This window comes from Sturnus vulgaris, chromosome 8, assembly GCF_052056855.1.
Source record: "Sturnus vulgaris isolate bStuVul1 chromosome 8, bStuVul1.hap1, whole genome shotgun sequence".
NCBI lineage: Eukaryota > Metazoa > Chordata > Aves > Passeriformes > Sturnidae > Sturnus > Sturnus vulgaris.
In genome coordinates this window covers 9,414,538-9,428,034 of record NC_142250.1, presented here as the reverse complement: position 1 = coordinate 9,428,034, position 13,497 = coordinate 9,414,538, and the positions used below count along the sequence as shown (strand labels likewise).

The 13,497-nt window shown below is 43.0% G+C and overlaps 1 protein-coding gene across 11 annotated transcripts in view; it reads right to left on the bottom strand.

Annotated features, from left to right (window-relative positions):
- Positions 1–1,258: 1,258 nt before the first annotated feature.
- Positions 1,259–13,497, bottom strand: part of ANK3 (ankyrin 3) — a 293,933-nt gene continuing 281,694 nt past the window's right edge. For 9 of the 11 annotated variants that reach the window (XM_088168802.1, XM_088168803.1, XM_088168799.1 and 6 more), the window contains 2 exons: positions 5,728–5,820; positions 1,259–2,669 (listed from right to left, as the gene is read on the bottom strand). In XM_088168802.1, coding sequence (XP_088024928.1) covers positions 5,752–5,820 — 69 coding nt within the window. In that variant the 3' untranslated portion in view covers positions 1,259–2,669; positions 5,728–5,751. Of the gene's footprint in view, positions 2,670–5,727; positions 5,821–7,681; positions 7,742–7,862; positions 7,947–13,497 lie in introns of all 11 variants that reach the window. The other 2 variants (XM_014882314.2, XM_088168800.1) reach the window with 2 other exon arrangements.

Below are 13,497 nucleotides of genomic sequence, written 5' to 3'. Positions count from 1 at the left end.
ACAAAACACTGCCTTTTGGCTGCTGTTAGAGATTGAAGTGAGGCTCTTCTGCAGTACAGCTCCTGCCTTCCTGCTGGTTGTCACCACAGCCTTTGGTTCTGACTGTACAATCATGATATAATATTATACATATACATCTCACAGCATTTACTGAAAACACTCTTTCTCATTCAGCTGGATGCTCAAGGGGAGGGAGGCATCTCGATGGGGAGATCCACAAGATGATCACTGCTGTCGGACTGTGACCTGCAGTAACAAGCACTTGTTCTCCAGTGGTGTAAGTGGCATTTGTCCTCCAAACTTTGGCATAAGAACCTGAACCACCAGCATTGTACCAGAAGTATCCTGACCTAGGTAAACATACATTGCAACACAGACCGACTGCTCAAATGATGAAAACTTAATTTACTGTCACTGTTTCAAAAGCCAGTGGCCCCAACAACTCAGACACACTGACAAACCAACCTGCTATATTCTCCAAGTGCTGTTCATCACAGTCAGAAGAGCTTTGCTGACTGACTCCAACTGAGGACCCGGTCCTGTGGGGATCACCAGATAACAACAAGCAAATTCATGTGGATCTGTAGCAGAGGTACTTCCTCATGTGCCAAAGCTGGGATGAAATACTTCATCTTCACGTTGCCTTAAAAGAGAGGTAAAACCAGTCCGAGTAATAAACTGTTTTTACTGCACCTGTGCAGAAGCCTGAAGTTCAGAGAAGTGTGTGTACTGATGTTGTCTACAAACTTCTGTTTTGGCCACATTCTTTATACAGTGCTCTATCACCCATAATATACAGGAAGTGCATGCAATACACAGGGGATGCACATTTTAATGTCCTCATGGGCTGTGGGTCTGTTACTGGTCTGATTGATACTGGAGAGAAAACTGCTTTTGCTAGTGCTTTTCCTGGTTCTTGACAGGGCAAAAGAATTTACATGAGGTCCAGAGCTCACATATATTGGAGAAAGGGCTGCACATACCCCTGTTGCACAGTCCATTTCCCCACAGCTCCAACCCAGGAAGTGGGTTTTCCCTAGCTTTGCTGGGCATGTGCTGCTGACTGTTGTGTTTTCTTCCTGCTGCCCCAACCTGGGGAGAGGCTGCCAAGCGATGGCCTGTCTCACTGGGAAGATGAAAAGGTGGATGAAAAGGAAGATGAAAAGACACAGAGAGGAAAAGCAGCTGAAAGCCAGGGGCAGATAACTGCTGGTGAAGCCTTGTATCTGTAGAGTACAAGAACACTGCCAAATACACATTATCCAAGAGTTTTAACACAATTTATTTTATGCTTAAATAATCAACTAGATCATCCAGTGTTTGTTGTTTTCATACATATGTAATTAGAGCTATTATCAATGAATGCTGTTTCCATATGAATATAATCAACAAATTAAAGTATTTCACCAAAAACCAAATAAAAATGCCCTTTAAAACACAGCAGCCTTAACAACCTAATATTACACTGCTAGGATGATTACAGATGATTGGCTTACTGAAAGATTCTACATCTTATAGCCAGTACACAATACAGTAATAATTTTACAGCGTGCTGCCAGTCTATTAGCTAATAATTTCTCTTCAGTTCATTTAAAAATATCCCGAACTTGTGCTCCTTAGAGCACCAACCCACTTCTAAAGCTGCAAGCATTACCCCCATTATAAAGCAAGAACAGATAGCACCCCCCTCCCCATAATGCAACTACTGTATATGTTATGGGTCTTAGGTAATTTCATTGAAAAATTGGCAACAGCAACAAATATTAGATGAAGGGCTTTGTGTTTACAGATAAAATCTTATTTTTCATGTTGCGGTATAGTGTTTGCAAAACTGGAAAAGATTTAATCAAAATAAGGTGAAACACATGCATCAAAATATTAGTACTCTGAAGAAAAATTTTCACAGAACTACAGAATTCCTCATTTTGGGAATCATTTAAATTTGCAGCAGATTTTAAAGATTTTTTTAAAATCAAGCTAGCGATTTTGCATATACAAACATTATAATTGCTAATATACAAGAATCTGTGAAGATACACCCAGAATATCCCTGTAGGTGCAGCCATTTGAGACACCTAGCCTGTTCAATGCATTTGCAATATTCTGTTTGTGATCGAAAAGGCAGTGCCTTATCAACATTTATTCTATTTTGTTAGAATTTATACAGTGTTATTTATTTACAGCAAAACTATTGATGTTTAAAAAAGAAACAAATAGTGTTTTATACCCTGACAGTTTGGGTCCAAGAAAAATAAGGCGAGCTGTTGTGGATTTTAGTATTTTTAGTGTCTTTCCATGGTTTAACCATTTTGTCTTGCATATCCTCTCTGGCCACAGGAATTTATTTCTTTTAAGATGACATCAAACTGCTTGAGAGAAGCTGTTAACAGCATGGCATCTTGTATATACACTGCATTGGTAACTGCGCACCCTCCAATCCTGTGAATGAACGTGAATTTCCATGCTCTGTAAATTGGCTCATGCTAAATTAATTTTTTTGTTCGGGATTTTTTTTTTGGTTTTTTTGTTTGTTTTTTCTTTTTGCATAAAAACCATGCGGTTAATGTGGGGAAGCAGCAAACACACACACACTTTTATAGGTGGATGTTTAATTCCTGTTGATTTTTCTTCCATGAGTGTCCCTCTAGAACACTGGCAGTAAAAGCACACTGTGGAGAGAAAACAGAGAACAAATCATTTCAGAAATACCTTGTTAGAACCAGTTTCATGCCTTTCCCTGACTAAACAAAAATGTAACTGCCACGATGGAATTCTGCAATAGGCTAAATCACAGTTTCTAGGTAGGCAATGACATTAGCTGAGCTCTTGCATGAGGGGAAAATGCAGCTGCAGCTGTCCACAGTGCTCACAAACTGATTTACAAATATGTTTGCAGCACTGCATTTCATCACCCTGGGCATGGCACCAGCTCATGTGATCCAATGATGACAAGAATAGGTTCTTTTGTTGTGGAAGGAACAGCATCATCTCCAGATGGAAAGACGTTCTGCTTCCACAGCACGTTTTTCTTCACTGTATGCAAGCATCCCTACAGTAATGGAAAACCTGCTCTCCTTGCACATCCACCTCTGCCAGTTGCTCAGGAAACATGACTGGCAGAGCCAGGAATGCAGCGCCCAGCCTTTAAAAGGCTTGGTGAAGGACAAAAGAAAGGACAAGGAGCAGCCCCATCCATCTCCCTCCGGCCCGGCTTGCATGAGTGGCACTGAGGAGAGACGGTCCAGCTCCTGCTCTCTCACCCCTCAAACCAGGGCCATGCACATAAGCACAGTAAGTTTGTGACATTTGTTGTACAAGAGCAATGTCTCGCAGCAGAGAGGGCAGGAAGCAGAAATACAAACACACCAAGGAGCAGGAGCTGGAAGCCCTGCAGCTCTCCGGCACGTGGGCGCAGGGCAGCCTGCTCGGGAGCGTGGCTGGTGTGGCACCGGCAGGACTCAGGCTGGCACCGACATGCCTGTTTACTCATCAGGTCACAGGTCCACATGCATTCCCCAGGAGCACTTGCAGTCTCCTTCTACTAAAAGCAGTCTGTCCTTGCACACATCTACAGTTGTCATAAATCTGTCCTGCTGTTCTCATTGCAGCAGTCACGCCAGCTCACACTGTGCTGTCCTGCGGAACTGCATGCAAGAGTTCTTGGCTTCTCCTTTCAACCTATGCTTCACTGTGGGCTTATCTGCAATTGTGACAGGGACATTTTCATAGCAAAACCTAGCTAACATCGTGATTTTTTCAAACACTCCAAGGAAAAGAACCACCTCTGCCTGTCCAACAGGATTTTTTTGCCTTTTACGGTTACAAAACAAACAGTTTTTCTATAAAATCCCCTGCCTGTGCAAATACATCCACTTCTGCATCCAAATGAAATGTTTTTAATGGACTCTTGACCGGACTCCCAATTACTTAGTGCACATTTGGTCATGCTTATCATATCAAAGTTTGGAGCACAGAGATTCATCTTACAGGACAAAGTTCCTCCTGGAGCAAAGGTTCATTATCTAAGGCAGACTCCCTGAGTTTCTGAGGGACTCTAGCATGGAAGACTTGCCTACTGGAAATCACAGGAGAAATGCATTAGCAGTCATGGGAGCAAGTCTGGTTCTGAGGAACTCAGACTCTGGATTCCTGAAGGTCAGACTCTGTTTCATGTATTAGACAAGGACTGCCTTATTTATGTAATTTTATTATAAAATGAAATGCTTTTCCCTTATCCCTGGTGTCTTTTGCATCAAACTTCTTTAGTTGCATTGCTTATGGGGTTCAATGCCCCATCTTGCCTTCAACGCCTGAATTTACACTTTTCTGCTGCTTTGCCCCTGCAGATTGACAGTGGAACAGCACGGGACCCAACGTGGGACACAATTTCACATAAGCAGTGACATTATTTTGGCTTGCTTTACTCCCATATCCTTGAGCTCCATAAAGGGGAAAGCTGTGTCAAAAGAATCACCTTCCTTTTCCAAACAATATTTTATGAATATATTGAGCACCAAGCCACGTGAAGCTGTATTATTCTATTAGCACACACAGGAGGACTGTCAGTAAAAGCAGGAATTCAGGTGAATGCAGTAGGTGCTTATCAGATACTGAAATCACACCAGTCACCTCACAGAGCTTGCTGCTTGGGGCTTAATCCCATAAATCCCTCTGCTAGATCACACACTGAGTGCTGTTTGTCTAAATGGCTCCACTCACATGCAGAGAGCACCTGTAGGGCCAGGGGGCTGCAGGGGCTACCTTATGTTGCATCAGGTAGAAGGGACTGGTGACTCAAGAAAGACTCTGCTTCTGTCTGTCCTTTTCCTATTTGGTCTATTTACCAGGTCCTGTTTTTTCTGTTCTTAAATCTTACAGTCAATCCTATACCATACGTACAGAAAAAGGATAACACATAATTTTGCACTTCATAAACTCTTCCTCTGTCCAATTCCTGAAACCAAACAAAGCTAAGAGAAGTTCTGAGCAGAAAAAAGACATGCCCGGGTAAACCTAGACACTTGGAGCCATGACTGATGGACCAGCATTGACAGACACGGATGGGCTCCTCCCATATTTACAGGCACATCTCTGTGTGACTGCAGCTGTGTCAGTGAGACAAAGCAGCCTCTGGCTTCAGGGTGCTCCATCACATCTTTACAGAGTCCCCTGCAAGGGTGTCTTAGTCTGTGCATTTGGGTTTAGCTTGGGAAGCCCTTATACTGTCAGCTGCTGGCTTGCTACAATCATTAAGGACTCAATAAAATCAATAAAATTCACAAGAAACAGTTGGTAGGGATTATTTCTTGGCAAATATTGAGACACTTCACTTACAAGGACTTTGACTTGTATAACTGCCCTCAAATCACATGTCTCACAGTGGAAGAAGCATTTCACTCCTAGGTTAGTGTGCAGCTCCTTTACTATTTGTGTTTAAGTTTTCAGGGGTAGAAAGTTCTATGGATTAAAAACACTAGACACTGTAAAATTCCCAGAAATCTTGCACATGCCTGAGTATTGCCTTGCTTTATTTTCCAAGAAGTAAAGCCTTATTTCTATACATGAACACAAGGTCATTTTCTGCTTACAAGATCAAGGGCCAGCTATTCAGGTCTGCAGCTGGGAAGCAAAGTTAGAGTAGCAGAGGCAAGCCTTTGTGCAGCCCAGGTGCTGCTCCCCAGGCTGGCAAAAAAGCCTTCAACAAGGGAAGAAATTGATGGCACTGACCGTTCAGTGGTTGGCTTTCAGCTTTCATGAGTAACTTTTCTTCTCCACATGTCTGACTTCTTTCTTTGTCTTAACCTTATAAGCTTCTCCCTGCTTTAAAGAAAAAGTATAAACATTAACACTGTCGCAGAGATCACTCGTAATTGTAAACCAGTTTCCAAAACAGGATACAAAGTTTGCTGTAACAGGATAAGTAAAAAGCAGTTAAATCACATTAACACTTCATTTCAAATATACACACAATCTATTTATCCACTCTGCTGAGCTGCAAAAGCACAGGTCTGAAATATCATCTTCAAGTAGAAAACATAGCTCTACAATTTCAGCCTGACCCCTGGGTTGGAGTGCCCAGCTAGCAGTCAGTCCTCGGCAGAGCCCCTGCTGCCAAGGGCAGTGGGAGCCAGTGCCACTGACAGGGAAAAATCCTCTTTCCCAATCGTCCTCCTGGGTCAGCTGAATTGGTGGGCATTCCCGACAGCAGAGGCTGGGGCTGCTCTTATGATGTTTCACAAAGTCTGTGCTTTAAAGTAAGCAGGTTAGTAACGGAATAAAGGGAAGAGGAAGAAAGCCAGCAAAAAATCACCACTGAAGCAGCACAGAAGTAAAACCAATGACAGTGGCAAGCAGTGCAGGTTTCAGGGTCTTTAAAATATCAAACCCCAAAATAAAGTTCATCTTTGCTCATTAAAAGTAACTCAAGAATCATCTAAAAATAAATTCTCCAGTAATCACAAGCCTCACTCACATCAGAGAAAGGCATCTGCTTATGTATGGCTATGGGCAGAATTTACCCCTCAGGTGATCTGCATTGATGTATTTGTAACTATTTGTAGTTTTCAACTAATCTAATCTGGTGCAGGAAATTGAAAATGTTTACCCCTTGCTGGGAAGGATTTTTTTTTCTTCATAAACAACTAGGAAAGAGGGAATGGAAATAAGTTTGTTTCCATTCTCTTCCGTGACTTAGTTGTCCTCAGCTTCTTTCTTTCTTTCTTTTTCTTTCTTTCTTTTCTTTCTTTCTCTTTCTTTCTTTCTTTATTTCTTTTTTTTTTTTTTTTTTTTATTATTTTGGTCAGAAAATAAAAGGTATTTGTTATCTTCCCTTCTGAATCTGTTTTCACTCAGACAAGAATTACATTAGCCCCAATGACAGTTTTACTCGAGCAGAGACATCTGAAGGCCATGTGCTGGGGAAGAAGGCATGAGCTCCTCTGAAGCCATTTGTTTCCAGAGGCGATGGCCATTCCCCCAAGGCCTCCTTGGGACAGATGATAGCTGAGGCACAGCCTGCCCATTCCTGCCCCTGTCACTGAAGCCCTTTCCAAGAGGGGCTGGGGTGTGCTGGCATACAATAGTCCTACTCTTCCCACTGTCAGGGTGATAAAGCTGGGCATAGTCCAGGCCTGCAGAAGGCTTCCAATTTTGATCACAAGGGACAAAATCCTGTCTTGGTGTCTGCTTGTAAAGGATATCATTGCTTGGGTATGTTCCTGTTGACCTGAATCCTGCAAACCCTCAGTCACCAACACCAGGGGTATCACACCAAGGTGAGAGGTCGCTGGGATCAGACTGCAGCTCACTCCTTTGATCTGGTGGAAAGGCCACACAATCCACCTACAGCTGTAAGGCACAGATTCTGAAAGAGCTTAATCAAACACACAGACATGGCTCAATTTGATGGCACAAACCAGGCCTCAAATCCATGGCTTAGACCTGCTGCCTGTTTCACAGAAACAGACCTTGATGTCCTGTGCCAACAGAATTTGGCCAGGCCCCCTTGATGCTGCCCCTGCCCCATGATCCCAATGCACAACTTGCCAATAACTGCAAGCACCACACTTTTTGCCAAGGCTTCTTGTTAAATGCAAACCTCCAGCCCTTTAGCAGCACTTTCTAGCAGTCAACACAACCCTCTGCGCCTACTGTTATTTCCTTGTAGTCCCCGTTGCATTACCATTTCACCAACTTTCCTCTCATGGGGGATAACAACACGTCTTACTACCTTCCGGGTGATCTGTGGGAAGCAATATATGAAAAGTATCGATTTTTTTTTCCTAGATTCTAAAGGGAGAAAGTATGTTAAAAGAAGTTACTTGAATGCAAATACTCAGAGCAGTGATGTAATTCATGATTACTTTTCTTGTGATGACGTTGCCTTCTTCATCGGTAAACTGTTCCTCTGTTACAGATTCACCAGGAATGTTTTTTGCTTCCTCACCCTAAAGAATGTGTTATAAGATTAGCAATAGAGCCTATATTCTGTCAAACCCACACATATTTCCACACCAATCCAAGCAACAAGCACATGTTAGCTTCAACTTTATGTAACAGTTTGCTTTATGTTACATTAACTGTATGAAAGCCGCATTCATTTAACAATGCTGATACCTGCGCACTTATTCTACAAAATGTTTCCTTAAAGCCTGTAGGGAGCTTCTAGAACACTGCTCTTATTAACTAATGCATGTCAGAAAGCTCTCTGGGCAACAAAATTGAGTGGTCAGTCTGAGTACTGTGAGACATCCCTTAGCTTTTCACAGCTTCTCAGTGTCCGGCACATGCAGAAACATGGTCTAAGATGGGGGAAATTTGGGACCTAAAAAGACAGCTCTGCCTATAACTTGTTAAACACAAGGTCTTGAACAAAAACACAGAAGACAGACAGGACTTCTCAGCACTTGCAAAATGAAGTAAGTTATCTTACGTGACACTTTGCCCGGCATGGTGCCACCGTGCCGAGGAACCTCAGCAGCCCAGTCCGTGACTTACTGAGATCAGCAGTACTCCAGCCATCACTTCTTGTAGTACCAGCAATTTAAAGGACCAGTAAATAAATGTAAAAGCAGTTTCCTAGCTGCCATGCCAGTGACTTAGTTCCACTTAAAAGAATTATTGCTCAAATCATAAATAAATGACATTACTTTAGAGTCTGAGCCTAGTCACTAACTTACGTTCCACAAGAACTTTGTTAACTTTACCTCACAAAGTCATATTTCCAAACCTGGGTGCTGAAGCAAGCACTGCTTTTGATGCTTCAAAAATATCAATTGTCTGTGCTTATATCTTTCATATAAGTAAGGAAAACATGATGATAACGTACCTGGCCTACATATGAAAATTTCCACTTGTAAATTAATAACCCAAACAAACAAAAAAAATCTTTAAAACTTTTCTTCTCCCCTCACCCTCAACCCACTATGGAAAAATTACAAGTAGAGAGAGGAAGCAGAAAGAAAACACCATATAAAATACATTATAATAATACTTACTACAAAATAATATTTGAAAGGAATCTATTACAGCTTTTGTAATGCTTCAATGTACTGAACAGCACAGGGGAAATACAGTTTCTATTTATTGTGGTCTACATAGTTGTCTACATAAGCTCCTGGCACTCCTGTATAATAAACAAATATAGTGATGCCCTGCGCATTTTTAAAAAACTGTTTTCCCTACAAATGCAGCTTTTTCAAGATGTACATTGTAACATCGGGATTGCATGCTCTTTCTAAGCTCTAAGCAAAACAAACCCTTCCTTTTATTTACAAGCCATTTGAGGTCTTTTCTAGCCAAGGTTTTCCATTTTCCCCACCTGGGGAGAATGGCAGCAGGCAGGGGCCCGGGTGGAGTACTGCAGAGCAGAGCCCCCAGCTATGCTTGTTGTTCTTCTAAAGTACAGAATTTCTGCTGGTTTTGCATTGAAAGCTGGTCTGAAATCACCACCTGATAATTAAGCAATGGAACAGTTTCAGACATTTTATGTATGTTTTTCCCCAGGCCCTCACAGACTGTTAGCAATCTGTACAACTTGCTGAACTTTGGTGTTTCAGGAAGCATTGCCAAGAGAAGGACAGGTTCCACAGCCAGGTGGATTCCACTGCATAGGGACATAAGGATGAGGTCCTGTGCCTGAGACACACCTAGCTGAGGTGCCCGGGCCAGGGAACATTGGCATCTCTACAAAAGCACAGCAGAACAAACAGCTACTGAATCCTTCAGATAGAGCCTGAAAAATTCATTCCCCAGAAGGAGAAACGGCACACCTGCCTAAGCACTGCACCAGGCTCTGTGCAGGAGGAGGGAAGTGGAGGTTGGTCCCTGCGGCGAGCAGGGCCCCAGCGGCAGCCGGCTGCTTCCTTCTCATGGGCAAGGCGGCAGGAGCGAGAAAGGGACGGGACTGCTGCAAGGCAGGGGTGTGACGGGGTAAAGGGTTTGGGAACTGAAACCTGTGGGGTTTCCTACTCACAAAGAGATAGGAGGGGGAAAGACTGACTCTGGAGACTTCACACTTTAACCAGATGCAGAGCAGATGGGGAACTAGCTGCCCAGTTTCTTTCCTGGCCTTTCAAGTGTGGGTTCAGAGACTCCTCAGTGGGCTCCACACAGTACCCCAAGGAGCAGGATGGAACCCTGGCACAGACATACCATGGAGCACAGAGGTATGGAAAGGTTCTCTCTCATGAGTAGGGTCTCCAAAGCCACTACAATAAAATCCATGAAATAAAACAACAGAGCCAGCAGCAAGGTCATCAGATACTTGGCACACCAACACCACTCACATGTACTGGTTCTTTGACTCCTTACTGCAGCTATGAGCGAGGTTATCCCTTAAAACCACCTAGTGAGAATTACTGCGTTCAGCTTCAAATGAAATGAATAGTGTACTGCTGCACTGAAAGATGCCTCCTGAAAGAAAATGCTGGTTTAAAGGTGTGGTGAATCTTGGGTTTTAATTAGCTACATGCTCCTTTAAGCACAATTTAAGGATAAATGCTGCAAATACTCAGCAGCCAGTGTGCATGAAATCCAACTTTCACAATTCTCTTGCTGGTGAGTGGTTAAACAAATTGCAGGAGGGATCACAACTGGCAGGAGGTAGATCTGATTTACTGACTTTTCTAATCCTATGCAGTTATAAAGATGGATGTTTGCTAGGAAAAAAACCCTACACACTGGCAGTTTTAATTGTAAGAGCTCAAACCAGCATTGGGTTAGAATGACACATTAGATGACCTTGTCAATAAAAGCTGTGTTTAAACACAAAGCTGATGCATCTGCATCACAGCTAAAGAATAAAATTCTTTCCGCTGCATAGTACTTATGTGGGCTTCAGTTTACCCTTGACTAGTCAAAATCACTGTCCAAAAGCTTTAGAAAGGCAGGGAGAAAACTTAATACCGTGATTACTGGAAGCCCAGTTATATCCCTGGGACTAAAGCATACAAAGGCTGCAGTCTGCAAGCCTCAGCCCCAGAACATGCCAGGAAGCTTTGCAAAGCAAAGTGCTTTAATGTCACCCTGCTCGCTGGAGTGTAGTCCTGCCAAAACCAGCTGGTATCCTCTCTCTGTTGCTCTCCAGGGCAGAAGAAGCAAAGAACAGTTTCTCCAAGTATTCTCCCAGCTCCACTGATTTTCTTAACAGTTATTTGCAGATTATGGGTGTTCCCAGAGCCCTTCAGATAAATGGACTTACACAGTCAGTGCTGCAGTGTTGTGCCAAAGTTCACTGTAGATTTGTCAGAGCTCTGGTTTTCTTTCATGTTTGTTTTGTTACTAGAGGAATAATAGTCCCTTTTATTCCTCCCATACATCTAGTGTTGCAACAGTGGAGAAAAAAGGTGGAGATGGATGCATCTTACCCACATGGATAAAAAGGAATTTAAAAGCAAGCAGAAATAAGCAAGATGGGAAGATCCTAAATATTTAATTTTGCCAAAGACAAGAGGCAATGCCGCAATGGGAACAGAAGCTGCACAGAGTGCTCTTCCCTCACTGGCCTTAGCCAGCATGAGGACATAATCCCTTCAGTATCGAGATCACATTCTTGTAATGCATGAACAGCAGCTGTGCCTCAGTCTCCTTGGGGTCCCAAGCCTCTGTGGCAGTGGCAGGAGAGACAAACATCTTTCATTAAGGTCATTTTCATTAGTGAGTTCTGCCTACTCAGGGAGACATTGTTAATCAGATGCCACAACTCTCTGCCTGCACCCATGCTGAGTCTGTAGTTGCTTGTTTGCAGAGGTATTGCTAAAGCCACAAGAGGGGGAGAAAAATCCCACAAAACAATGGGCAAGGCCAGGAGACCTAAGAGCAAGTGGTGCTGCAAACTGGACAGAGTACAGTCCACTGCTGGGAGCTGGGGCATAGGTCTGGTGCATGTGGCATGGAGGAGAACGTGATGAACACACCTTCGAACAGCACTTGTAGTCTGGGTTTTATTTACTCCATGTTATCTATGAGGCCAGCAGCTCCAACTCTCATGGAGCAGGACAGGGAAAGGGCACTTACTTGCAGCTCTTCCAGCCAGCCAGAGACTGCAGTAGAGACACTGTGCCCAGCTGAATACACAAAAGGAAATGCTTCTCATTTTCCTCACACAGAGCACAGGCACTTAATTCTTATCACCTACAGGATGGCTGCATTTCATTTTCCATAAATAAGCTTCCACTGAATAGCAAGACCATGGAAGCTGCTGGCTCTAGCTTTGAATAACTGCTGCTCAGGCCACTTCTCCTGCACAGGCTGAACCAAACCCTACACAATCAGTAATGGGGGAAACATTTCATGGGCAAAATGCATGGAAAGGGACAAATCTTCAATAAAAACTGGCAAGAAATACTAAAAGTACGAGATACTAAATTACATCACATTTGAATAACCACTGCTTAGAAATATATTTTATTTTCCATTACATTCTACCATAAACCTTTTGGCAAGAATCTTACTAAAACAGATTTAGCCAAAAATTTGTATCCACGAAAGATTTAACAACCTCTGAAAAAGCATGAAAAATTGGACACTGATTCCTGTCATGGCTGAATAACAGGAGCTTTGGATCAGGCTTTGAATGTTCACATTGTGCCAAGCACTCTTATTTTCCCCTTGTGTGCTAATTGCTCACATTCCTGCACTACCATAAACCCATTTCTTTTGCAATGCCCCATCCCATCAATCCATCATGTGAACACACGAGGGGAAAGGAAGAAAAACAAAAACATCTGCACTACCTTGAGGTTAGAATATGATCCTATTACATGTGGAAATGGGCATCAGTCCTTGCTTGTCTGGTTTTATGGGCTCAGCCCTCTGAAGTGCAAAATCCCATGGGAATGTGCTCTAGAGTACTGAGCACTTGACAGGACGCAGCTCTTGGACTGCTGGGAAAATACCTCCGTGGGATAGAAAAGTCTTTCCTCATATTTGGGCCAGGACAGAGAACTAAGGTAGAGTTAAACAGAAGTATTAGTGCTAGCAACACTGCAAAATGGCATGGAAAGAAAAAACAAGTTGGGAAAGAAGAGCAAAGGTAATGAAGCAATTCAACTCTGACTGCACCTGTGGAAGTACATTGCAAAGCCTTTTTTCCACAGGACTCAATTTATCCTCAAGATTTTGGTGTCAGCAAACCATATGCCTACAGGCTATGTGAGTACCTCTGTTGCTTTATATGCAACATACAGGCAGTAATGAATACTAAGAAGAGCAATTAATATTAGAAGATAATTCTCTGTTGTGAGGATGGTGAGACACTGCCACAGGTTGCCCAGAGAAGTTGTGGATGACCCATCCATGGAATGTTCAAGGCCAGGCTGGATGGGGCTCTGAGGATCTTGGTCCACTGGTAGGTGTCCCCACCCATGGCACAGGATTAGAATTGGACAATCTTTAATGTCCCTTCCAACCCAAGCCATTCTATGATCCTATTAATAAAGGCTACAGTAAAACAACACAGTTCCGACGTGCAGCTCTGCTCAGTGGAGGCTCCAAGCA